The sequence below is a fragment of the Rhea pennata genome, chromosome 12 (assembly GCF_028389875.1).
Source record: "Rhea pennata isolate bPtePen1 chromosome 12, bPtePen1.pri, whole genome shotgun sequence".
In the NCBI taxonomy this organism is placed as follows: domain Eukaryota; kingdom Metazoa; phylum Chordata; class Aves; order Rheiformes; family Rheidae; genus Rhea; species Rhea pennata.
Window position 1 is genome coordinate 14743464 of NC_084674.1, and position 27934 is coordinate 14771397.

The window sequence follows — 27934 nt, forward strand, 5'->3', positions numbered from 1 at the left end:
CCCACTGAATTTGGAAAGCTTATTTGTTTTCCAGGCATTGTTTCAGGTTGTCATTGGTTCAGCACCTTAAATATTCTCAGAAGCAATAGTACAGGTTTCAACAACCGCTCTGTCCTCTTGGACACTTCAATGCAAAGCAGATCCATAGCTCTGTGGAAAGGTCATCACAAAGTTAACAAAGCAACCGTGTACCACCCTGGAAGGCTATTGCTACTTAAGAGCTTTCACAGAGCTTTATGCACAGGGTGGTCTGATAAGCAGTCTGTTGGTGCAGCTCTGTGTGACTATAGTTCTTGGGCGCTCCAGTCATGTAGTAATAAAAAGAATTATTGCAATAACTCCAGCATCTCTAGACATTCTGTCTTTCCCACTAGAAGAAGCATCTTTTCAAAATGATTATCCTTTGGAGCATGTGTGACAAATGACAAGCTTGAGATAGGAATTTGTCTGTTCCATCTTCCACAGTACAAACTAAGTCTTGCAGAGAACATGCTACCAGTGAGCATCTCTTCCATCTCATAAATGAGCCAGGCTGAGCCTCTGGATCTCTGCTTGATTATAGCTAGAGAATTAGAGAATAAGATGATGCAACCAGACCACTTCTGACACATGCTGATTTGGTAGAGGCTGTGTTCAAACATACGAGACATGTCAGAAAATACAGTCAAAGGCAATCCAAGAAATGTTGCTGCTACATACACTGAAGTTTCTTGTAGCATGGACAAAAGTGGGACTCAGATCAGTGTCATCTCTTGAGGATCACTGCCATGGAAGTTTTCACATATTCCCATGATAGTTACGTTCTTATGACTTTTTATTGTCTTGCTGTATTGTTTTGTTGATCATAAAGTGCAGAACCTCTGCTGTTTGCACAGAAAATCTGTTCAAGATTGAGCTTCCTTGTAGTTTTCTTCGTATTTTTATTTATTTATTTATTCTACTTTGCTTTCTTCATATCATTGTCACTAATGGAAATAGATTAAAGCTTTAGGGAAAGTTTTATGATTTAGGGAAAGCTTTAGGATTAAAGTTTTAGGGAAAATAGTATTTAAGTAGTCTGATAGCTTTCTTTGGTCTGAGTGACAGGTTTTTAAATAAAATTTCAGATTTTAATACCCAATAGTAAATGTATATGAAATTCCAAACTTTTGGAGGCTTTCATCTGTTACTGATAGGTAAAATGAAGAATCAGGGTTTGAAGTCAACCCTCTTACAACTCAGCTTCTGCAGAGGGAGGGGGTTGCAGTTTTATGAATTGCCTGGAGGTTGCATGTGAATTTGCTTACACCAACTTACTTAGGCTTCTGGAAGGGAGAAAGGGAGCATTTTGTCTTGCTCCCACAGCACTTCAGATGTTTATATTCCCTTAGTCACACAGTCCAGAGTCCCAGCTGCAGTGACAGGATACTGCCTGAATAAGAATAAAGAAAAAGAATAAGAATAAATAAATTTAAATTTCCTTACTACTAAGAGCTATAGAGAAGAAAGCAACTGAAAGTGCTTAAGTATTTTGGCCTTCACTCTGCTAGTGTTTTGACAAGATCAGTCCAGCAGAAGGTACTTGGAAATTGTCTGTATAGTACCAGAATAAAGTCTGATCGTGTACTTGTTGTTTCTTACAAATATTTGATAGTCTTTAACCTTATGTCATCCCTGTGCTTGAGATATTTCTACAAGTGAGAGAATAAGGCAGGAGAGTTTCTCTGCCCATCTGTGCCGGGGTTTTTTGATTTTTGAATCATTAGTGTTGGGGGTTTGTTCTCTCTTCCTATAGACAAAAGTTATAGTAATACTTATTTCATTTTACTCACAATTTTTTGGATATTTCTGGCTGGATTTTTGTATTAGTGGTGCTATATGTTTTTATTTAATTTTTATATTTTGTTGCTGCATTACACTCATCAGCAATGCTGTAGCCACACCGATGCTGAATGAGTTGCTTGAGTTTGTCATTTATGACTTCTTGATCTCAAATTTTGAGGCAGCTGCTGTCAAGAATTTAGACACTGTTCCTCAGATTTCCTTCCATGTTATGTGTATGGGCATTTACAATGTACACGAGCTCTAGCTGCACTTTCTTTGAAGTGAATGCTATTGATGTTGCTGTCAACAAGGTACATAGAACTTTGGAGATGACTGATATAAAGCTGTAAGAAAAACACAAATATGACTTGATCTACTCAGATGCTAGACAGTAAAAATTGTCATGCTGTTAATCTGTGTTAATTGAGACAGGTAAGGGTGGCAGTCAGGTTTAAATATTTATTGTATTGATGAGAAAAAATCTGATAGACCAATCACATGCCTGGCAGTATTATGTCACGTCTACCATCTGACTTCCTAAATTCTATGGTGGATGCGAGGCAAAAGATGATAGGTGACCTGAGGAATAGTGCAAGTCTGTCACTGGGCTGTTAATCTTGTATTTTCTTGTGTCAAGCACAACATAATACTATTTCTTTCTAAAACCATGTCTGCAATGCTCAGTGGGTTGGACTAAGTATAAACTTGTTCTTCAGAAACAGACTTTTATTCCCGTGGCTGCAGGAAAGGAGCTGCTGCTTTTCTAGGGACGTTCTTTATCACTGTGTGCCCCAGATGATTTGTGAAGTTGCATTGAGCCAGGTACCCTGGAGGCCATTTTCTATGGACTAAGACCTCCCTATGCCTTTTGTACCTGTACGCATGCCTTGTGTTCATGTGTACAGCTCGTGAATATGTGCACGCAGCGTGACTAAAACTAAATCAAGATTCAACTGTCTAATTGTATTCTTTATTACAATAGCTTATTTTATGGACCTTGAAGATGCAAACACTGACTGCGTGTTTCAAATTTTACTCAAATGTCTATGGAAGCTGAAAATAACGCTTTTTTTTTTTTTTTTTTTTAAGTCAAACTCTCAAAATAATTTTTCTTGCTGTATATGTAGTAATTTTTGCTTTAGGCCCCCATCCTACCCAGCACTGAATGGTTTATATTTCAGTGTTGGAAAAATATACGCTTAGTTCATACCTCTTGAACTTTGAATGACATATTTAGCAATTAGCCTACAACTTGGAATTAAGAATAACTAATGTTGCATAATCTGTCTAGGTTATTCAGCTATCAAAGTGTATCATTAGTTTTTTTTTTAACTCACATTACTGTTTGTTTATAAAACAAGTTGTAAAATGTGCTTGGTAATCAGAGAATACTTTTTATCAGTATGAAATCAGTATATAAGAAAGCATACAAAATTTAAGTGTTTACATGTTTTAATCTCCAGGAAATGGAATAAGGAAATCTGAGTGTTATCAGGAAATCTGATTTTAAAATGCCTGCCTACCTACTTCATCTTTGCTGCAACTTAAGACCCACAAAATTTATAACGCTCCAAAACTTTCACCAACATTTTAGTTAATTCTCAATCACAGTCACATTTATGAGAATTAAACTGCTTACATAACATCTGGATATTTTAAGATTTCCTTTCATTTTGCACTAATGAACGTTTCAGATCTAGGTTCTTTTTCTTTTTATTCTGTGCAGTGACCTTGAAGAAAGTAATACAATTTCCTGTTTTACTGCCTCACAGAACAAAATTCCTCCCCTGTCAGTTTACTACTACAGATAACAGTCAGGATCCTAAAGTTGTGTGCATGAGCCTCTAGAAGAGGAATCCACTGTTTTTTTAACTTCTCTGGCATCTGCTAAGTTTCACATTTTCCCTTTGAATCAGCTTTTATGCATAAACCAAGAAAATATTTCTCTTAAAAATGGGATTCCAGGTAGTATAATTTCCCTTCGGATAAGCCGCTTGTTAGAACAATAAACCCAATGGAACTAATGGACCAGTGGAACCAGTGTATCTAGTATGCCCCTGTTCTTGAGAGCTAGAGTCCAGAAGTTCTCTGGAAAATGTCCTGCAGTCTTTTTTGATAAATGATACAGGGCACAAATCTTTCTCTGTAAAATAGGAAAGGAGATGCCAATGAACATCTCACTCTTATGTAAATAGCTTAATGATGGAAGTAGTGATGGAGAAATACTAATAACATCTTTTTGTTTTAGCAGCCTAAATGGAAAGATTTAGGTCTTAAGCCTATCAGGCTTCTGCACTGTCTTGATGAATGCTGTATTGTGTGAGAGGAGACACCAATATCATGCATCTAGCTGAAATTTGATCCTGTAGATATGTTGCACCTTTTCTTAAAAGGCTCATCAGAATTGCCCTAGTTTCTGAATCTAAATTGAGAATAGGTATGAAATAACCAATGACTGGTTCAGTCTGGTCAGAAGTGAGGTGGTTATGGTTGTGAGCAAGATCAGAACTCTGAGCAGGTGAAAGGTACGATGATGAGCTGTGTTTGCGATTTGTGCACGTCTAGACTTACACAACACATGAGGTAAAATTTCCAGAACTTAAACATCTACAGCTTAATGCCACTTAAGTATTTTCTGGATCTTTTTTAGAGCTTTCTCAATCTGTTTGCATATTTTAAGAACAGGTAATTGAGCCTAGGTGAGGGAGTATCAAATTCTGATCACAAAGGATTTTAGGGTTTCCTATGATGGGGTAAAAGACTGTTTAAGAAATAACTTAGATCTAATTACAATCTGGACAGCAAGTGAAAGAAGAGAAATGAAAGAATCCTTCAAGAAGTCTTGGTCAGAAGAAAATTGCAGGCCTATATGTAGAATTTATGTGGATTTGCTTAGAAAAATTAACTATGTTCTCCTAGAAGGGTCTGAGAAGAAAAACTAGATTTGATTTTAGTTCCCCTTTAGGCAGGGAAAACAGGTCAACAGCCTTTACAGTATCCCCAAAGGGAGATACTTGAGTCTTGGCCTAAAATGTCTGTTTTCTGAAATTTCTTTCAATTTTTGTATTTTCTCAGCAGAGATATGTCATGGGCCTTGTTTTCACAGGGATTGTTTGTTGATTGGTATCATTTTCATCTTTCCTCTTCTGTCTCCAAACTCTGCAGAAACATTTTATGTTAATTTAGCTTCAAACTGAAAAAATTTTACCAGCTCACTGAAAAGCTGCTTTGCTCTTAAAAAAAAAAAAAAAAAAAAAAGAGTTAGAATTGGTGCTAGCTTGCTACCCAAATTCAGGTTTGTCTTGACATTCTTCACTCTTGGAAGTATGCAGAGTTTTACAAGATGAACCAGTATCTATTGCTCTGAGCAAGTTGCAAAAGAGTGAGCAGGGTATGGAGGATTCAAGAGTGATGTGTAAGGATGTAGGGTATGTGGAGTAATTGTGTGTGTGTGTGTGTGTATTGGAAGTAAGTTATAGGATAAGGCATTTACTAAAAAATAGTAAAATATTCTTTACCAAATCTTTTTCATCAAAAGGAAAAAAGAAGATAACTGTATTAAAAATAACTTTTTATTGTTTACTTTAGACACAATATCTTAAGCCTTCATACCTTATTTGTGTTCAGTGTCTTAACTGATGTCAGTTGTTTGTATTATTTTTCATTTTTGACAGGTTGAGATATTAATGTTATGTTTTGAAGAATATGAATTTTCCTGTAAATGACGCTCTTAAAATGAGCTGGGATTCTAGGATTCACTTATCCTAGAATGCAATTAATCCTGAAGTGATATGAGCAGGTGAAATTTTACTGGCTTAAAAGTGGATTTGTATCTATATCCAGCAGCTCAATATCAGAATTAGGTGGGAGTGATTTGTCTCAATATTTTTCAATGCTTGAAGTATTGTTGAATACCTTCACTGGAAAGAAATACCATATTTTATTAGAGAATAGATATTTATTTGTGTTTTTTTTCCACTTCTGATAGCTATATCTCCACTTTGAATCTTCTTTTAAGCATAGAACAAGAAAGTGTGTAATACTGAAAGCGTGCTAGAACACATGCTTTGTCTCTGATGAATCATGCATTAAAGTAGAATAAGGTAGCTGTATATCAGGCAATTATATTTGAAACTAGGTTAAAAAAAAAAAAAGACTTGTCAAAGTATGATTGTAATACAACCAGAAGTTAATTAAGCTACTGCATGCCATAATTTATATTTTATTATTACTGGTGTTATTAACAGCATGAAAGTTTTAATGGCTGAAGTAGCGTGCTATTACCAAACAGTACTCAGCGCCCCCACCAAAAACCTACACCTACTAGCCCACTCTGAAACTGAAAGGCCTATTTCTAGCTTAAAATAGGGAATGTAGTGAAGGGTAATTTGGCATTTCATAAGCATAGCTAAACACATAATTTGACCCTTAAATCTTTTAATGTAGGAAACATGACAGAATGTCTTCATGTTGTTTATTTTACTTAAAACTTGATGTGTGTTAAAGTGAACCAGTTTAATTTGACTAATACTTTAAACTGTGTTTCTCTGTCCATTTTGGATACTTACCTAAGTATCCACAATAGTCTTCTTTCATACAATTATTACGTAAGTTTAAAAATAAACAAGTGAGTTGTCATTTTTTTTGAATGAGCTGGAAACATATTCAATCTTCTAATATTTGACTGATCGATAAGCCTTCTAAATCTAAGCATGCACTTTTTCCTACAAATGCATAGAAAATGTTTTCTAAGGGTAGCACTTAAGGAGCTGACCGTTGTAATATATGTTTTTTAAAAAAACCCTAATATTTCTCCCCATAGTTCTGTCTTACTAGTTTCTGAGGACAGGTTTTGCTTGTCCAAAATAGATGATGCAGTTTGTGAGGCAGGAAAGATGATGGAAGGCCATATCAGATCACTCATTTACTTGCTTTATGAAGCACTACATTAGAGTCATTTGTGATGACTGTGTGTTCTATTTATTTTTTTAAATAAATTGTTTTCTGTCTGTGAACTGGGTAAGGAAATTTTACAGCTATGTATGTCTGGATTTTGAAGAGGGCTGCTCAAATGCATATTGAAACTTGTACGTATGAATGATAATGCAAATATAAATTTTCAGGTAATATATGGAAACTTACGTTTTTTGATAAATTGCAAATAAGCACCTTATTTAATTTTAGTTTTTCTTACCTTGAAGTGATATAACTTAATGTGATGGCCAAGTAAGGCAGGTTTCTGAGTACAGTAAGGGCTAATACACACCAGTGCTAGTCACTCAGCTGGTGCAGTTTGGGAGATGCCACTGTTATTGAGCAGTCCTCTCTTGCTCTCACCCTTCTCAAGAATTAAGGTGTTTTTGGCATGTGAATATAAAAATTTTCAAGGAAATAATATATTCTGCTGTTTGGATTATGAGACTGGAACCTAATCCCATAAATGTACTAGCTCTAACTTCTCAGCCAAATGAATGGCATGAATGGCTAGTGTGCATATGTACATGGAGTTCTTGCAGAATGGGTTCCTCAGTTTTCAACTTTCAAGCTGGCCTGAGAATTTGTGCATCTTTGTCGTTGAGCTAACAGCAGTCAAACTTGAAATTTTTAAGGTAGCAGTAGATTGAAGTAGAATGTTTTCTTGATGCTTACGGTATATAACCTTTCTAAGCACAGTGAAGAGAAGATTCAGTGGATCCCATTGAATGCAATTGGTGAAGATTTGCTTACCTAGACTGGTGAAAAATCAGCAGAAATTGATTTCTCCTCATTTCTATGGAACTCCTAGGGGACTGAATTGAGCTTTGACCTCATTCACAGTGCTTCACATGCAGAATTTGGGCCTTCTGCCAAAGCTCATCTTTGGGCCTTGATTTTGGGCTGATTTTAAAAATGTAGTGTTTTTTTGTCCTTGTGCCTCTGTTGGTTTAAGAATGCTTGCTGTGACCTAATGTTTCAAAGCTCCACCCATCATCTCCCAGCTGTTTTGTTTTGTGACCAGGGCATGTGCACTTGGAGACAGTTGTCTGTTTTCAAGTTTAAAGCCCATTGCGGTTATTTAAAATGGAGAACTACACATGTAGGAGGTGGACTGTGTGTTTTCCCTCCCTTTCTCCTCCCCCATAACTATGGAGTCTCAAAGTCCCCAAAGGCCTGCCTATTACCTTAAAATAAATGTTAATGAGGACTTTATCTTAGTACTATAGCCTTATGCTTGTTAGAAAATTTTAAAATACTTTTGTCTGCTTAAAATATTATACAAAGCCGCCTCTGAGACAAACCACAAGAGGCAGATAGACACGACAATACACATCACTCAGCTTCTGACACTTCTAGCACACTGCATGACAGGAAGCGAGAGCAAACTGTGCGGCCGCGTTGGGAGGAGTTCCTGCCGAAAACTGAAGGAGAGACATAGGGACTTCTTTGCAGCAGAGTTTTCACTGTCACACTGAAGATTAAGAAACCTCCTCTAATCTGAGTGCAATACGAAGTACCTCATGGTGTGGTGTTGCTTTTCTGTGCATCATCAGGTAAGTGCAGATTAGGGCTTGTGTTACTTTTTGTTGTCTGCGTATGTGGCACTATAGTAAGTTGAAATTACACAGATATTTCTTCCAAGTATGACAGGATTTAGAATTACATATTAATGAAAGCAAAATGCTGATTGGCCAGGAGTGTTTCCTCCTGTAAGGAAGAAAACAATTCTTAAAAGTTTGTAATATATTCTCATAATGCCAATGGCATGGATGATGGTTATTTTTCTTGGTATGTTGATAGTTTACTGCAAGATGAGATGCCTTTACTTACTACATATTTTTAACATACCTGTATAAACATCTCTGCATAATTCAAAAACCATGGTTTTGGCTTGTGCTGAGGTTTAGATGGGAACACTCATAGCTATAAGCATAAGTCTATACGTTGTTGAAGTGAAAGCTGTAACAGATTCTATTTACAGTGCATAATTATGCAGCTGTGCAGCATATGTATGAGGCATCACCCTGGGGAACTGGGTGCAGTTTTAGATGTTGTACTTTGGAGAGATGTGCGCAGAAAAGTAGCAAGATTGTTGATAAACATAGTAAATATGGTCTATAGAAAAGACTTAAATTTGGGGATAATTGTATGTAGAAAAAGAATACTTGATTGAGATAAAAGGGCACTTGATCTCTGAGCTTGTGGGAAAGTGTCAGACACTTGTTCTCTGTGTTTGCAAAGGTTAGCACAGTAATGAGTGAGCTTAGTAGCAAGGGAGATTTAGGTTAAATATTTGGGGAAACAGGCCTTCATAATTGCTGTATTAATCAAACAGTGGAACAGACTACATAAGTATGTTTTAAAATCTATCATTTCAAACTTTTCAGCATAATATAGAAAGAGCGTATCATACACACTGACATATGTTACATGCTGCAATAGTTAGCGTTCAGTCCTTGAGTGTTCTTAATGACTTGCATGTGACTTTGTTTCTGGACAATTAGTTGTGGGTAAGAGTGGTATATATGGGCCACAGTGGAATAGGTCTGATCTCTAACTTTGCAGATCTAGTCCCAGATTGTAGCATCTCCCCACTATTTGGAAAACTGGATAGCTTCTTTGTATTTAAGAAGCAACTTCACTTCAAAATATTGCATGTGTGTTGAATGTAAGCCTTACTTTGAAGTTCCTAGAAATGTGACAAAAAGGTGAGAAACTGCAATATGAGGAGAGCAAGTCAGGGGTCTGTTCGAGGGCCTGTGTGCTCTCGGATATGCTTTGAAGAAGTGTAGATTAAATGTACTGAAGCTTAAGACTGGATTGTTAATTGGATACAATTTTCTCAGACAGAAGAGAGAGATGGTCTGTGCTGAAATTGTTGCACAGAATCTTTTTAAGATGTCATCTGGAGTGCTTTATGCAGTTCTGACTTAAACTGTATTTACAAAGATAAATCAAAATGTCAACAGTCTCAGAGGAAGCTTACTGAGATGACTGGAGAAATCATGAATTTATTTTAATAGATGGTAACGAGTTAGAATTCTCAGGCTTCATTAAATTGCTTAAAATGAGACAGCTGATTTCTAATGACTGTACTGTAAGATTGGTGGTCTTTTTGGATGTACTTAATACGCATATTTGCTATGAATGGGTGTTTTACACATCAGTTACTTGAAAATTTGTAGCAGAAGGAATTTAATAAATTCCACAGTATTCATGGAATAGTGTGTGTGGGGGGGGTGTGTCTGTGACATAAAATCACACAATTCTCTAGCGTCTAATAATATCGCAAAGCTCATACTGAGGTCTTTTCAGTTCGGTCCAAGTTCTGTCTCCTCTTTTTTATATAGTTTTTTCCAGAATGGTTGGAGTCTTTCTTTTGTCAGTTTTGGTTGAAACTTGCCCATAAGCTTAAAAATAAAATAAAATAATATTCCAGGAACAAGGATACCCACCACAAGGATATCCAATATCACATGTTTCTGAGGAATGAAGCTAAAGAATGTATGTGTGTGTATTGAACCCCCAAAAATAGACATAGCAACATGGAATTTTAGTGAAAGTGATTTTTTTTTTTTAATCTTATACAGAAAAATGAATTTCAAGTGTAGCCATTTTATCCTTTTGATGAGAGCTGGAGAACAGTACGTGAGGCACTTGGGTCAAAAGCCATATACAGGAACCTGATTGTGCTTTTAAAGGTACAACAGCATAATGATGCTGAATGCAAGATACTGAGACAAAGCAGACTAACAGTAGAATATTAGAACAATACAGGACGACTACAGTTCATTAAAACGTAAGCCAGTGGAAAGCCACATGGAAGCTTAGTTCATGGAAATTGTTTTGTTCTGCTGTGATTCTGGTGCTGTGCATAGCATCAGCAGTTATCTCTTTTACGATGGGAAGGTCCAGTGGATTCTTAAAAAATCTTTCTTTTGAATGAGTCTGGTCTTCAAATCGGAAAGAGGCATTGTCACTTTGTTCCAAGAAAACCTACAAAATTCATACCTCTTCCACACAGAGGAGCAGTTTATTTTGGAACCACAAGTGGTGGTTGACATCTGTGATTAAGTAGTCAACAGCAGTAAATGCAGTTCCTTGCTATCGAGGTAGAGGAAGTCTCCCTGTCTTTAAGAGCACAAAGCTTTTAAGAATAGAGCTTTAAAATAGTATTAATTTCAATTATTTTAGCTTTTAGAGCTGTGTCTACAGCTATAGTAGACACAAACATACGAAGCCAGGAAGTACAACCTTACCAGGTCAGCTTTCCAAAGGCAAAGGAATCCAGGAATTATTTGCATGCTGATTGATTATGTTACTTTAGAGCAGAGAGTACTGAATGCGGCTGAATAGCAGATGAAAAGTGCTTGTAGGACAACACATGATGAATCTAAGTAGTTAATAGACTGTTTTAAAATTATATCTTTATTTATAAGCTAGGTGAGTTTAGAATCCCTAGGCATCAATTTTAAGCATTAATTAAAAGCATAATTTCTGTAGCAGAAATGTCTTGAAGTCCTGAGTGAGAAAGGGTCCTGTAATAATGGTTGCTATTCATTGAAGTAATAAAGAACCCTTAAGGAAAAATAAGTGCTTCTAATTCATTTATTTTAATTTGATTCAAACTTTATAGCAACCTATGAAAAAGTTCCAGCGTATTTAACTCTCTGCTAGATTCCAGTGACTGATACTCTCCCTTGTCTTCCAAAAGGGGGAAGGAAGAAGGTTAAATAAAGATAGAATAAATACCAGTCCTCAAACAAAGCATTGCTGATCCTTGTCCTTACAGCATCCCGTACATGCACACCCATTTCCTGTTGTTAATGTTACACACATTGAATATAATTTTCATTTCATTGTTCACTTCAGCATTCACTTTGTTACATTGACGGAAAATCTCAAATATCACAATAAGCAATGTAGAAATAAAACTTACTCTGTGCTCTGAGAAAGCTGAAAGGAAACTGCCATTTTGTTTGGCAGAGATGTGAATGACTCCTCAGAAGTGTCTAGATATCTAAGTCACAAGTGCCATAGATAACCTCTATTTAAGAGTTTTCTGCTGTGTTTTGACAGACTTAGAGCAGAGTCTGTGTGGACTCTTCTTGTTTGCTTTTATTTTTTGAAAACATCAAGCACAAACAAATTATGTTATTAATACCAATATATAAATACTCTGTTAGCTGGTATGTGTGCAGTGTGGGAAATAAAACCCGAACACCTCTATTACAAATGCAGTGCATCTCTCCAGGTAACCAGGTGGTCTCTGACAGTTTCTCCCTGAAGAGAGAAAAAGCTTTTGTTTAGATTTTTGTGTTACTCTTGAGAACAGGAAAACTAATGTCTTTGATATTCCGAACAGTAGAGGGCACCGGGAATATACACAGAAATGGAATCCCTTCGAGGGATTTTGGCTCTCTTTAGAGCCAAAATCTTATTTTCAGCAATGTAACATAAAGATCTGTGGTATTGGAACATCAGGTAAATAGTTATTTTCCTTTTTAAAATGTTGTATTAGAATTCAGTATTCTGAAGTTATGTCCCAGAAGCATGTATGATGCTGAAAAAGGAACTGTGTTTCATGAAAATTTTTTTTAGGATCCTGTAGCCTTCCTATGCCTTCAAACTCTTGTCAGTGGTACAATTGTGAAGGTGAAAATGGAAAATATCCAGGGAGCAATACTGTCATGAGATTGATTATAACAGTAAATGGAAAGGTGGCAGAAAAAGATGAAAATTGTGAGAATCTCTCTCTGAATGAGCTTAAATGAATTATCACAAGTTTGCCAAATTGTAATTGATTAGCTCTGAACCTAACCTAAGAGAAAGGAAGACAGTCTTCAACAGGAAATTCAGAGGTATTTAGTTGGTTATTACAGACATACATGCTAATATGATTCATTTGACATGGTCTTCCTCAGTGCAGGCTTCTTTTAAGAACTTTGCATGGTATCAGCCAAGCTAAAGTTCTTTTGGCATCTGTGTTAGTTTTAAATTAGAATGTCAGTGCAGCGGTAATGTGATAAGACGGAAAATGGATAATTCTATGTGATGCTCATTCCTGTTTCAGTATCACGAGCATTCTGGCTTTAGGCTGGGCAACATGACACCACTGCTGCCTCTTCTAGTTGACTTCTGAATTCTGCCAGTGATGTTATATCCCACCACTTGTGGCAGGAAATGTTGAATTAGTGATTATTCAGCTAACCTTGTGATAGAAGGCTATTAATCTTTGTCATGTAATTTTATACCCAATTTAAGCTTGATCCGAGGCATATTTTGTTAAATGAACGATAACCACAGGTGAGAACCATGTTGAAATCTTTGGTCAGAATCTCCCCCTCTTACTTTAGGAAGACTAAACTGTTTACCTTCTAGTCTGAAAAAGGAACTTTTTTATTTTCTGGCTGTGCTGTCTGTGAATTATTTAAATTATTCTGGGGAATTGAAATATTATTTACTTTCTTCCCAGTTCAGTTGGTCATTAATTCTTTCACCCCACCCCAGTTGTTCTTGCATACCTGCTAGCGTCTAGTTTGTGGTATTTGTCTCATCGCTGGCTGTGTCTGGACTGTGTGAAGCCTTGTACTCTGACGTAGCCAGCAGATAAATACCCCTCAGATAACTTGAATGTGAATTGAAATGGAAATGCAGCAAAAACTTAAAGCAGATCTTAGGACACAGAAGGAGCACAGAAGCAACAGCATATGGAGTTTTTGGAGTGATTAAAGGGCTACTTTTGGTCTTGGCAAATAGTATTTTTCAGGATTTTTTGATAGAAGGACTAGCATGTTAGGAATAAATGTGGAATTGATGACAAATTAAGAAGACAAAAGATGAGAAAATTTTAGTATCTGAATATTTTTTTGAACTTACTTGTTTGTGGATGTGTTAGGTTTTTAGGAACTGGAAGATTTTGTTGCTTAGACTGCTAGTATATTTGACTGTGCATAGGTATATTTTGCTGATAAATATGATTTACATATCAAGAGAATTTGTAAGCTTACTGGATTTTCTGAAGGAATGTTGTATAAAAACAGTAAGAATAGAAATTAACAAGGAAATCTAGATTATTGCTTTGGTTTGCTGTCTACTGTTATGGTAATGTCCAGCCATATTCCCAGCTTCTTCAACAAATCTGAGATTTGTGGTGTAGAAGGCCATCATTGGACCTTCCATGTGAAGGTTCAATGAGGAAAGTGTGTGAGCTGTCGACTGGCTAAGGAGACACTAATTGCTTATTTAAAAATAAAAACTGGTGTGTAATAGAACTGGTTTTCCTGCTGGCCTTCCCTTCATTGGAAGTGTGGCTTGAACCTCTTCTGCCTTTTTGGGCCTTACAGCTCTTGATTTTTGTATTTGATTTCTGTTCTGCCCTCCTTTCACATTAATTGCTTTTGGATTTTAGTTTCATTTATAACTGGTCCATTCAGATTGGTGTTTTTCTGATTTTTGCTTTTTAATTGCCTCTAATAGAGGTATTGTGATACACAACACAAAGGACAAACTGGAGAGGATCATAAAACCCAAAACATAGTGAAGTGGAAAAAAAAGCTCCAGTAAAAAAGTTAATGTATCAGAAATATTTCTCGGTTGGGACTCTTTGGTGGAAATTGAACGTGGATCTAGGGGGGTATGGGTTAACAAACCACTTTTAACAAACCAGTTGGTTGTCGTAATTTTCAAACTCCCCTGTCTTGCCTCTCCCGTTAAGTCCAGAGCCTGTGCTTCAGTGCTCTGAATGACTGAGTTAGAATAGTTCAAGGTAGTTTTAAAGAGTGGAGTTAGTGGTTAAAACAAGGCTTTAGCTACCTATCTGGAGTAAAGTCAGAGCTCTTCCGATTCCAGTGGGATTTTCCTGGTTTGGTACAGAATCCTCTTGGGTCCTGTTTTTTAGATGGTTCAGGGAGATCTCTCCTGCCTTTTCCTCATCAGTAAGAAAGATTAAAAAACAATTTTTGTTGGCAAAATGATTGTTCCCTTCTCTACATTATTGAAAACTTTGTTTTTGCTTAATCTAGAGGATTTTTTTTTAACTAAGCATGTATTACATAGGACAGACTTAGCAAAAGTGCAGAAGATAGATTTAACAGCATTTACTCAAATGTTTATTATTGTTTTTGAGTTTATCACATACCTCTCCTACTCCATAAAAAATCTTAATAAGGATATTCAAAGCCACCTTAGAACCTATTGTGGTATATTTGCCTTACTTCTCAATAAATAAATATACACATATATATTTACATGCATATATTTAGCTAATGAATGCATAAATATATGCATGCATATATTTAGTATAATCATGTGTTAGAGCTGTATTCCTTACAACATTGCTTTTTTTCGTACTATTAGTGTTGAAGGATATCCAGCAGTATGTTCTGGGAAGGCTACAGTTCCCAGGTATTTTCATATACAAGCAGGTGATATGGCTGTGGCTAAATGATACCGTATGATTAAATAGATATTTTTTCTTTATTTTTTGGACTTTTTTTTTGAGCAGGTGGTGAAATCCCTTTTTAAAAGGGATTAAAACCTAAATTGTTGCTAGAAGCGTTAAGGTTATTTACTTGTCTGTATAAAGGTAGTGCCTTGAGCTATTATTTATTTTGATGTGTTTCTGTGTGCAGACTTACTTCCAAGGAATTAGAATGGATAGGTGATTTAGCAAAAGTCAGTGTTTCTTTCTGAAAAGCATTTCCTTTCCTGCCACAGGATGTTTTTTTAATCAAGCTATTTCTGTGCATCTTTGCATTTCTTTTCCCAGTTGGTAAAATATAAATCTCCAGTATTGACAACTAGATTCGTGTGATGGTGAGAGGATGTTAATCCAGCCTTCCTATAACAATGTCTTATTGCTCTAATTCCTTTAATTAAATTATTGCTTTAATACATAATTTCTTTCTTCTTACTTTCTCATCTCATGTGAGGTAATTGAGACTTGTGGTCTTAATGTAGCAGAAAAAAATCAGTGTTCTGCCACGGTAGCTATGGATGTGAGCACAGCCTTTAGCTAGCAATGTCACAAAGACAGCTAAAGATTCAGACGCTCAGTTGTTGAGGTCCAGTGGTTTAGATTTTTGTGTATTTAAAAAACAAACAAGCTGTCAACTGACTGTGTGGTATAAAATGTCTTTGTTTAGAGGTGTTTCAAATGTGTGTAATGCATCTGTGTGATCGGTCAGAGCACGCAGAGGCACTTCTGTGTTCAGAGCAGATACTGTGTTATAGGTATTATTGCTTTTGTGCAGACTCACGTACACCCTTTAACAAAGTCTACAAATACGGTGTGAAAAACGAGTTAACATAGAGTTGCCATCTGTTCTTTTTTTCCGAGCAAGAAAAACAGCTTCATACCATTTTCAGTTTAATTTATTTCAAATAAATACAAGTGCTAATAAAGACCTATTCTGTTGTGAGATAGCACGTGGTATATGATATGTGTCCATTGCTAGTATCATATTTTGCAGAATAATCACATTTTATATTTAATAAAATGCTGCAATATGACATTACCAGGGTGCATGAATTGCTTAATTATGAATGATCACTGTCTAGTATAAGGATAGTATAATACCTTTTAATTGGGTTATTTTTAATCTGAATTTAAAATAAAGATGGGTCCTAATTAGAAAAATCAGTTTAAGCTTTCAGGAATATTCAGATCAATAACTTTAGTTCATTTCCTCTGTTCAAAGTTAGGGCACACTAGTGCCCATGACCATGTGTCTTACAAGCTTATCCTTGTTTCACAATAGTCATAATATGTTGGGCTTCTTAATGGGTTTTAATTGAAACCAAAACTGATACAGCCTTTAACTGGACATTATTCTGTTAAAACAGCACATATATACAGTGTATGAGAATGTGATCTTTATATTACACATGTAAGTGACATAGTTTGTATATGCTATTTGTGCATGCTCAGGTGTTCATAAAGGCCTCACCTCTCCTATCTCGTGACATTCTTGTGCTTAAATCTTCTGAAATTTGCTGTAAGCTCTCTGTATAGGTAGACGTGAGTGCATGTCAGCACACTCAACTTTTGAATTTCCTTCTCCCTACTTCACATGCTTCTTTGTTCCCTATCATCCTAAAAAGGCTATTAATTTGTATTAAACCTAGTGATTGTTACAGCCATGGATAAGCATAAGTAATAACAACAACCCTAGGACTAGGGATGCTTCATGAGCAAGGTAGTAAAATGGAATTAAAAGAATGGATCTTCTCTCTAAAATACTGTGCCTAGACTAGTGCAGGTGATATGTTGAATAAAGATTTTCACACTATGGTTTTTGGCTTTACATTGTATTGTGTGACAATATAGAGCAATATGAAAGGTCTACCACAGTGTAATACAATGCAATTAGAGGTTGTTTTGCCAGGTTTATTTGTTGTTCAGGCAGTCCATGCAGTGGATATTTGAGCTTACCAAGAGCACTTGTTTTTGTCATTCTTATGCCACTTAACTGATTTCAGTGTTTGGCTTATAGTTTATTATTGGAGATCCGTGGATCTGCAGTGAGGCTTATTCTGCTCTGAACATGTGCGATACATACAATGCTTAATCACATAACTTCTGGGTTTATTTCAAAGCTAATAGGCTCTATTTCTAAGGTCTTTTGTGAAAGGCAGATAGAGCAGATTGTTGAGATCAAAATGGATAGATGGATCAAAATGTATGAGGTGTGCCATGTGATTTAAAACACAAAATGGAGAGCACCACTTAAGGGGTGACTTTCTGGAACATGAGGGATTCAGAGGTCAGCTGCATTGTGCCATGGCAACTGAGATTGGATTTGTAACTCCTTTGGGTAAAAGGTAGTCACAAAGATCAGGGATTAATATTATGAGCATGTTATACTCCCTGCACAATATCTACTGCAATCTTTGCTTCTAATCCACTTACTGTGGGCAAAGAAATTTATCCAGTAACTCAGTTATTGGAATAAATTTTGCTGTTGTGGATTTCTCCACTCTGATACGATGATTAATGGCCTTTGAGACTCTTAAAAATGAGAATATTAATCTTTTTTCTATAGTTGATTATATTTAACAATATTTGTGTGAAATAGCTGTCTAGCAAAGCCAGCGGGGAAAACTTACAAATAGCACATACAGTATAGTATTTGCAAACTTCTAGATAACATTGTGTAGTATGTATCTTGTTAGATAGGTTTTTTGTTGTTGTTGTTACTTTTCAGAAAAGTAGAAAAGCTAAATTTAAGTGGGGAAGAGAGGATCTCCACAATACAATTAAGGTAGGGCAAGCTGCACCTACTTTCTGAAGGCTATCATTGACATGTTCAATATGTAATTGATTTTCTTACTGCTATGTGTTTTTTCAGCCCTTTTGGTTTGTATGCCACAGTTGATACTGATTTATTTGTGGTGAGCTTATTATGATTTTAATTAATGAAGTTGTCTTTAAATAAGATACAGGTTTGTTAATGTTTTATATATTAGCACTAACTATGTTTTGTACAGATTTTCCTGAGTAGTTTTACTGCCTTGTCCAAAACAACTGTATTTTGAATTGACACGCACCCTTTAAATGGAGTAGTTGAAAGCTTACACATAGTTGCTGTTGAATAACTTTCCTGCTACAGTAACAGTTTGCCCTGTCTCCTTCAAGTTTCACTTTGATCCTTTAGCCTTGCTAATAAGCCTGTACTTCATATTTAAGTACTTCATAGCCTCAATCAGCTTTCATTAGAACTCAGCCTGTGTTGAAGTACTCCATTCTTTGTTAATCTGTAGCTGCAGGACCATGAGTAAGTCTTTTAATCAGTTATTTAACCAAATAGCTACCCATTTGCTTGATGTGTTACCGTGTTTGCCACTCTCTGTTAACAATAAAATCACATTTCTTTCATTATAGGCGTTTGTTAAGGTTCCAAAACACTTAATATTTATTTCAAGAGACAATTTCACAAGTTTTTCACACTATACCTTTTACTTTAGCAAATTCTTTGCAACATAAAGACTTGGTGCAGTCCTAAGTATATCAGTGCATACTTTGGGTTTTTTTTCTGAGGAAAAAATGAAGGGATATAAGGGTATCTGAAAATACAAAATTCTAATTGGCATTGAAGACTATTTTACGACACATTAACTAGCATCTTAGGAAATGCTACCCTATAGACAAAGTACAGGCTCTGTAGCTCTACCATCTTGAATTCCCACCTGGCTCTCCCTTGAATAATAATTCAGATTAGTTTATCTTATGGAGATATATAAAATGTATATAAATGTCTAAAACACTGCTGCGGGATAAACTAATACACTGAGTATTATTTCAGATGTTCCCATCTGTTGTTCAGTTTGGTCTGGTCAAGAAATCATCTCTATTCTATTCTTTCCTTTTAACTTGTTGCTAAAAATCTGTAATATAACAGTAAGAGGGATTTGATTGTGCATAGTCTGAGAGAGAAGAATCAGTTTTTATAAAACATTTATCATTATATAATGTGTTGGAGAACTTACGATCCAGTCGCTCTTTCTAAATTAAGAAATAATAAGTGTTAAAACCCAACAGTCATGACTTTAAGACTGTTGTCAAAAACAACAACAAAAAAGTGAGCTAAGTAACTTTTTTATTTTCTGTACAGGTATTCAAACACACCAATTTTATATTTAAATATGATTAGGCAAGTCAAAGATTTGCTTAAAAATAGTGAGTAAATATGAAAAATTTCAACAGCTACAGTTTTATTTTAATAACAGCATTGAGTGAAGACTTTTGGATTTTATAAGAAATAGTCTTTATCCTAGATTGTCGAAAAAGCAGTTCCCCTTTTTGTTAATCCTGTTTGTGGAAGATCTAGTAGATCTAGTGTCGTTTTCACTGGCTAGATAAAACGACTGTGCATCAGAGGGCTAGTGGCTGTGGGTACTGGAGAGGGGAATGCATATTACTTTATTTACCATTTTCCGTCTGTTATATATGTGATATTGCTGAAGTCAAGCTTACAGTAAGCTACAAAATCACAGGTGTAGTGTATTCATCCAATGTTTCTGTATGTCCTTTTTTCTCAGCTTTTTTGACTTTGTTTTAACATGTATTTAGTATTTCTGAGATACAGAATATAGTTATACACCTTTACCTGCACAATATGCAGGTCCTGACTTTTAGCAAAACTTTGGTCATCATGTGAGATTGGATTTTTCCTATCTCTTTTACTTTTTTATTTGTTCATCATTAACTTCTGTAGGGTGGAAACTGAAGTCCGCTGTTACCAGCTGTGAATGCTTTCTCTACTTGACAGTGGAAGACAGCACAGCTGGATGAATGAAGATCATGTGTTCTATGACTTCTCCCATTCCCTAAACCTTCCCGGCCTTCCTGGCCTGGTAGAAAATGTAGAGCTCTGTTAAATTATTTTTTCATACTTTTTATTTGAGGAGCGTGAAGATTAATCTTGTAATGAACCAGAATAAAGATACAGGGGAGGGTCAAAAAAAAAAAAAAAAAAAAAGAGAGAGAGAGAGAGAGAGAGAGACTAGAGGGCAGAATGTGATCGCTAATGTGGATGTTGTAATACAAATATGTATTAATAAATTTATTAATTAAATTCCTGCAGTGTAATTTGCCTGTTGTCCTCACTATGTAATATTCACTGTGTGGGAATAGTACCTGATTGCTGAATGTGTATTTTGTAAAATCCAAGTTTTGATTCTCAACACAAAATAGTGATTTCTCCTCCTGCTGACAAATTTCATTGGTTACAGAAATTGATATCAAGTGCCAAAATAAAATCTAAAATATGCAAAAAGTCTCATTTTTTCATTAGAAATCTCAGTGAACCTAACTCACTGTAAGCAGAAAAAGGAACAGCATTTAATTTACTAATGTGCTAAAAGCAGGGTTTGAACTTACGAAAATACAACTTATTCACATGCATTATGACTGTAATGACTAATAAATATGAAAGTATGAACTATGTATGAATGATATGTACGCATATGAATTCGTTATGAATACCTGTTTCAAAATCATACTGGTGATCAGTTGGTCCAGTTCATCAAAACTGAGCTTTTCTTTTCATTTCGTTTTATAGAAAAAACGAAAACAGAGTACTCAGGATGAAGATACAATCAGTATCTGCAGCCTGGATACAAGTGTAAGTAATTTCTTCCTTTTTTTTTCTCCTTATGAAATACAATATGGATATTATATGTACTCTGAACCCCACCAGTTCATCCTTTCAGCAGTAGTGTTTTCATATGTAGCATGAATAACTGTTCTTCTGCTTATTACTAGAAATCTAAATTTGCTGTGCTATAGCTTTTCCTGTTTTTGCAGTATAATAGTTGAAGTGAAAAGTCAGAATGATAGATTGTTGTAAAGCAGTGAAATCTGTTATTAGTAAATAAGCATCAGGATAAAAGCTCATAATGAATGCAGGACTTGAAACAGACCTTTTATCCCATTGCGTGGCTGAGAATAAGAGATTTCTAGTTCGGTTATATCAGTGGTGGATAATGCTGGTGCTGTGACACTGGGTGGTATGATATTAATACAGTTATAAGACCTCTGTATACCATTACTGAAAAGGAGTACTGAGAGTACAGCTATGTTATTCTGTAGCATGCTTCAGATGTCAAGAAGCCATCAGAAGACATATGGCTTATATTAATGCCATTTGTGTGTGCTTTTCTGTATAATTAGCGTACTTCTGATTTTTGGAGGTTTTTTAGTTGTTTTTTTAAGTAAGAGTAAATTACTGAATTGTCTAGTTTGGTAAAACTGGCTGAATTAATTCTTTTTTAATTACAGTGGCTGATACTTGTTTACTTTAAAAATTAGGAACCAAAAGGTTTCTGTTGATTTTAGTGGATATTACGGTATTAGTGACTGTAATTTCATAGTAAACTGCAGTGCTGTTGTTTTCCATGTAAAGGTTGCAGTTGTGACATAAGAATATTCTTTGCATTCAGTAATTTAAATCTATGGAACACAAAAAAGATGTAGAAGAATTTATCATTCCCTCTTTGTGTTTGTATTATTTTTAGTGTTCTTGTCTATAGTCAGTTAACAAATCAATTTCCCCTTTCTGCAGACCTTAGGTGTAGTACAGGCAGAAAAAAGGTGATTTTAAAAAGAGAGAGAGAGAGAATAGACCTGCTGGTTTTGGCAGGGTATGAAGAAGAGTTAGATGTTACTAAATCAGAACATTCTGCCTCTTTCATTTCTAATGGGAACAGAGTTCTTGAGATATTATCTCTAATTGTAAAAAGTGATTTTTAACCTATTTTTTCATTGGACTTTTAGAACACAAAATATGCATTGAGAATACATACAGTGCTAACTAACCCATATTGGCCTCTTATAAAGCAAGATTTGTGTGAATAAATTGTTGGATATGTAATAATAGAAATAAAAAATACTTTTGTTATTAAACCACAGGTAAGTGCTATTTCAGACAGCAAAAATTGAAAACTAGCATGTCATGCTAAAAATGGTCATCAGCATATGAAATAGTAGCATGAAAAAGAAACTTAGCAGTAGCAACATAAGTAATATATTATGAAGACAAAGGAACAATTTATTAATTTGGACATGTAAATAGCCCTTCCATAAACTGCATTTTAGGAGATAAGTAAATGGGATAAATTGTCCTTAGGTGCTTTTTTTTGATGCTGATTTTAGATTTGTAAATAAGACCATCTCTACAATGTTCAGTCAGATTAGATTTTTTCTTTTTGAAATAAACTGCTCTTTTGAGGAGATACTACAACTAAAGCTTTATCTGCATGGATGTCTGCAGACAGACCCAAACTGTTTCAGGCACTGCAAGTTGAGTAGGTTGACTACCTATTTCTTAAGCTGCAGGCGTCTCACCTCCCTAGAAATTACTACAGGATCTTTTGGCTACACTGCAGAGAGTTGCAGTTTAAAAGGATCAGGCTGGGTTGCATGCTTATTACCTATAGATGTATTTTTCTGTGTGACTAAAACAACACGGAAGAGTAAGGCATGAGGCTGCAGGAGATGCAGTTTGTGTGGGGGAGAGATCTGGCTTTTTTTTCCTGGTATTTTGCTCTTTGTGAGCCATAATGAATTAAGGTATTTTATGTGAGCCATAATCCAGGTAATTAGGTATTTTGTTAGAGCAGAGTTATAACTGTCTTTTGTCATTGCATTTATGAAGGCAAATTTCAAAAAGAATCAATTGGTACCTCACACAAATCAGCTGCAATAATATGCAAAATCACCTTTCTCTGTTGCATTGCTCTATACAATACATATACAGGATGCAATGAAAGGTACTGGAAGCTTTTTTAGGAGGAAGAGAGAGGAAGAGAAGGTGACGGCATATACCAGAGGTCTGTAAAATATGATCAGTGTAAGATTCTGCATTCTCTTCTTACTGGGGCACAAAATGAAACTCCTTGTTTGTAGATTCACAAGAAACCAAATGAGATGCTGTTTCATGGGGTGCGTAGTGATGGAATTGTGGCGCAGGGTGTTCCAGATGCTCAGGGTTTGCAGAGTTCAGAAAGCAAATCTGAAAAAAATCATGGAGGAAAAACCCAGCAAGAGCTATTAGACACCTATATGAGGAACTCCCTGAACTGCATGCTTCTGGAAACTGGGAGAGTAAAACTGTGAGTGTCACTAGTAATTTACTGTGCTTTCACACGCTTCCCTAGGCACCTGATTTTTGACATCTGGTGGAGACATGTTATTGGGCTGTGAGATCTAGCTTCAGCCTGCGTGAATGCAGCCATTCTGATATGACTTCTAATTAGTCTAATACTTTCCTTTTAATTGTTCCATTCTTCCCAGTGGTGCCGGTTTCAGTGAGGCACTGGGAGCCCTACACTTAGTTGGAGCCTTTGGATAGTAGCTTAATAAGTAAATAAGTAAATATTTAGGTCCTTTGTCTGGCACTTCTGTTGCACCTTTGAAAAGATTTGTAAAATTACTTACGTGGATATCCTCAATGACAGCATTCATTTTCCAGGGCAATGGCTGAGGATATCAAAATTGAATGTGTGTGTTCCCTATTATGAATCTAGATTCTAGTTCATATGATTATGTATTATTAAAGTTTTACAGAAAATAAATCTCTCTGACTCTGTAGTAAAACTGATTTTGTTGTTTAATAGCATCTGTATTTAACAAATAAACATATTAGACTTTCCTGTACAGCATACTTCCTGGTTTACATAATTAAGTGAATGATTTCCATGCAGCTCTTCCAGCTCACTGAGCTGTGGAGGTAACAAAGTGCCATCAATTATACGGTGCAGTTACTTATGCGCTTATGGTGCTGCCTTCTGATGCAGCAGCTTGTGGCTATGCCTCTCTTTGCAAAGGCAAAGCGATTTTTTTACTTTTATTTGGCTTTGGTACTTGCCAATTGAAATATCTGGCTATCTTTTACTTGGTCTGAGGTTTCCAAGTTGTGTAAATGCATCTGTTACCACCTTTGTCCAGGACTGGGTGAGACATGGGAAAGAAAGAGGGATATTAACTATTTACAGACTGGGAGTTGCTTCATATAGAAGGTAGCAGCATATGTATGCAGATGGCTGGGTGTCCTGCCAGTTGACACCATTATCTATCTACAGTCTTTTTATAAAAATAATTTTCTTTTTCATGATTGACCATTGCCAGCCCAGCTGTCTTTTCAAGGGGAATCAGTCATAAAGACGGAACTTCCTTGCCCAGGAAATGCTGTTTGGAGCTTTGCTGACTCAGCACGAGGACTGGTGACCTAACCATCTTGACTCTTCTTTGTATTTGTTTAGTGATCTGGACTGGTATTGGTGCTTCAGGAGCTGATAAACTGGCACATTAATTTGGCTGGTTGGTCTTGGCTCATTTTATTGCCAGCTTGAAAAGTGTATTTGTAATATGCTCAAAGTCAAATAGTTTGTGATAATCTGTGACAGAGGTGGCCAACAGATTATGAGGGCAGTTGGGGCCATGAATATGTGAGGCTATTGCATTCAGTAGCCTTTATTTAAGGGAAAATGTGCATATTGCTCAATATGCTTTTCTTCCTGTTGGCCTGCACAGGAAGACTTACCTTGTATTCTGTCAGTATGGTTAACTCTGCTGGTATTGTGCTCCATGCTCGTGCTTTTAAAATGCTGATGTAGTCTAGAACAAATTTGCATGTGTGTTGATTTACAGACATTATATGTTAACACAGGTTACACAAACTTTAGATTTGATAGATTTCCTTTTATAACTTGGAGATTGAGACAGAATTAATTTAGTTTTCAAGATTATAGAGAAGGCTAAGTAGTTTTTTGTTTAAAACACCCAAGTATGCCTGTGCAGGTATTATGTCTCTCCTTATTTAAATTTTGAGTAGTCTGCTGATTTTTCTGTCAGTGCTTTTGTTCCCTGTTGCTGCTGCCCCTCTTGATCTTGATGCAGACTTTGAAACGTTATGCCTGCTGTCTATGACACTTTTTCCTAACCCTGTTCTGGTGCTGGAGGAGTGCACCTGTCCTTTTAGTCACCACAGCATTTATGCTTCTCAGTTAGGGCCAGGGAGCTAATTCTTTTGCTGCGCTCTCCATCTTACTGCAGGATGTCTGCCTAGTTTCTGTACACCAAGTGCTTTCTGAGTTTTGGACTCATACTAAACCAACAGTGATAGACATTACTATCTGGAAGTTTTTACTCAGAGTGCTCAGGAAGAAAGTTAAAGCTAGGCAATGTATTTTAAATTGCTGTTGCAAAACAGGTAATGTGCAATGTGGTTGGAATCTTGTAATGGTGATAGATGATACCATGTGCCCAATGAGTCTTTCCTCCTGAGTTACTAGCAACTGTATTGAGTTATCCAGAGCAGTAAGTTGGAAAAACCTAACATAAAACTTCACAGAATCACAGAATCGGTAAGGTTGGAAGGGACCTCTGGAGATCATCTAGTCCAACCTCCCTGCTCAAGCAGGGTCACGTAGAGCATGTTAGACAGGGTTGCATCCAGGCAGGTTTTGAATGTCTCCAGAGATGGAGACTCCACAACCTCTCTGGCCAACCTGTTCTAGTGCTCTGTCACTATCACAGTGAAGAAATTCCCCCTCATGTTCAGGCAGAGCTTCCTCTGGTTCAGTTTTTGCACATTGCCTCTTGTTCTTTCACATGGGACAACTGTAAAGAGTTTGTCCCCAGACCCTTGACACCCTTCCTTCAGGTACTTAGGCACTGATAAGATCCCCCTCAGTCTTCTCTTCTCCAGGCTTGCTCTTTCTTCTTCTTTCAAATTAAACTATGTCTGTTTAACCAAAACCCTGCTCAGAAGAAGAAAGAGTGATAATGTGGTGCTGTTCTGTTATCAATTGTATGCAAAACTTGTTGTATGCTCATGGAATTTGCTTCTGCCTTCTAAATATATTATATTGAGGTGAAGGAGTGTACAACTGATACATGATGAGCTAGGTAAGTAAAACCATTTCATAAAGAAGGTAAAATTTTTCTGCAAAGCATTAGAGAAGTTATTTATTTTGTTTACATAATATCAGTTATCAGTTTCAGTTACTGAAAATAAACAATCCCATTACTTCCCAAGGGTATGTTGTTAGTGCATTTTGAACTAGAGAAATCTTACTGTTGATTTGCCAACTTGCAAGTTAATAAAATAATGTCCCAATATAAAATATGAACAAAAAGTAACCCAGATTTAAGTGTGATTTGCATGCGATAGAACAGAATTCATTAGTTTTGATTGCTTCTAGTGCTGAATAAGCATTTGTTACGTATTTGAGAGGCAATATAACTGAAATATTCTTTGATCTAATTAAACTTAATTATAAACTCAATAATATTTGATTGCTAAGGTATGGCAAGTTGGCTTTGAAAAGCTTAGAGGGGATTACTTCTGCATCAGCTTATAAGAGTTGAGATAATTAAAATATATATTGTATCTAGGTCTTTTTAGTTGTATTAAACTGTTCTGTTGCTTGTTCTTCGTATAAAAGGCACTCAGCTTCTCCAGTAAGATGCATACAATATTCTTGAATTATGCATGACTTATTAATAGGAATCTATCATGTAGGCAGTCAGTGCTCCATCTGGGTTCAGACTTTATTATAAGGTGACTGTTCTTAATCCATTATTAACTCATCATATGGTTGTTTTAGTACAGACACTGTCTGCTGTTGGTATTATGTGGAGTAGTGTAATGTCATTTCTCTCAAGGCCATGTTTTGTTACTCTCTCACTATTTCTCAACAAACAAGGCCACAAGTGCTCCACTGGAAAATGTATAACAGGGTGGCTATGCTGCATTCTTCATTTTCCTAATTCTGGAGTGGTCTCAGACTTCCTTTTTAGTGTCGCAGTATGGTCACTCTTTATTTACCTGAATAGTTTGTCAAAATTTAGCCAATTGTACCAATAAATCTTGCAGACTATTCTGATGAAGATAGCAAATGTATGCTGAAGCTGCACATCTTCAATACAAATCTGTTTGTGCAAATGGGCCAAATCCTGTGAAACATGTACCAAACTCTTTTAAAGCATACTTGTGCATCTGGGAACTGAGTAAGAGAACAGTTTCTTGTTTGAATTCACCTGGATTCTAGAAACTAAGGCTCATCTATAGAACCTTAAGACAAGAATGATGGTTAAAACTACTGCTCATTAAGGTTAACTTAAGCTGTTAAAATATCTCACTGTGGCTTACTAACAGCTGTTGGTCTGCTGTTGTGTAGATTCATGTACAAGACAAACTGAACACAGCAGCCTTAACTACAGTATGGCAGCTGCACTGACTTCAGGGAAATTCAATCTTTTTATTTATTTATTTATTTTGTTTGTTTTTGTTTTCAGGAATTAGATGGACACAGAGGAAGAAATATTTTGACTAGTTAACATGTTTAACAAATTCAGTACAAGTGTGCCTATATGCAAGACTTAAGTGATCCCATATGCTGTAGAGCTTCCAAATGCAGGGTTTTTTTTTTTTTTTTTTTTAGTGAAGTGCTGTGTTCAGATTGTCTTAATAGTTTTAATGTGCAATGAATTTCATATAAGATGAGGTGTGTTTACGGTTAAAGGAGTGTGTGAGTAAAGAATATCTCTTATTTAAGTAGAATCCATCTATATTTGAAAAAAGACTGAAAAATTGGGATCAGTGAAGTAAAAAGCAGTTAGGCAGATAGGCCATAGTCATCTTATCTT

General features: G+C 36.0%; 1 protein-coding gene across 4 annotated transcripts in view; it reads left to right on the top strand.

Annotated features, from left to right (window-relative positions):
* The window catches only part of ARHGEF3 (Rho guanine nucleotide exchange factor 3), a 140358-nt gene that overhangs the window by 51458 nt on the left and 60966 nt on the right, over positions 1-27934 (top strand). For all 4 annotated transcript variants that reach the window (XR_009959692.1, XM_062585715.1, XM_062585717.1 and 1 more), the window contains one exon: positions 20844-20906. Coding sequence is in view for 3 of the 4 variants with exons in the window: in XM_062585715.1 (XP_062441699.1) it covers positions 20844-20906 (63 nt within the window). In the remaining variant the exon portion in view is untranslated. The remainder of the gene's footprint in view (positions 1-20843; positions 20907-27934) is intronic.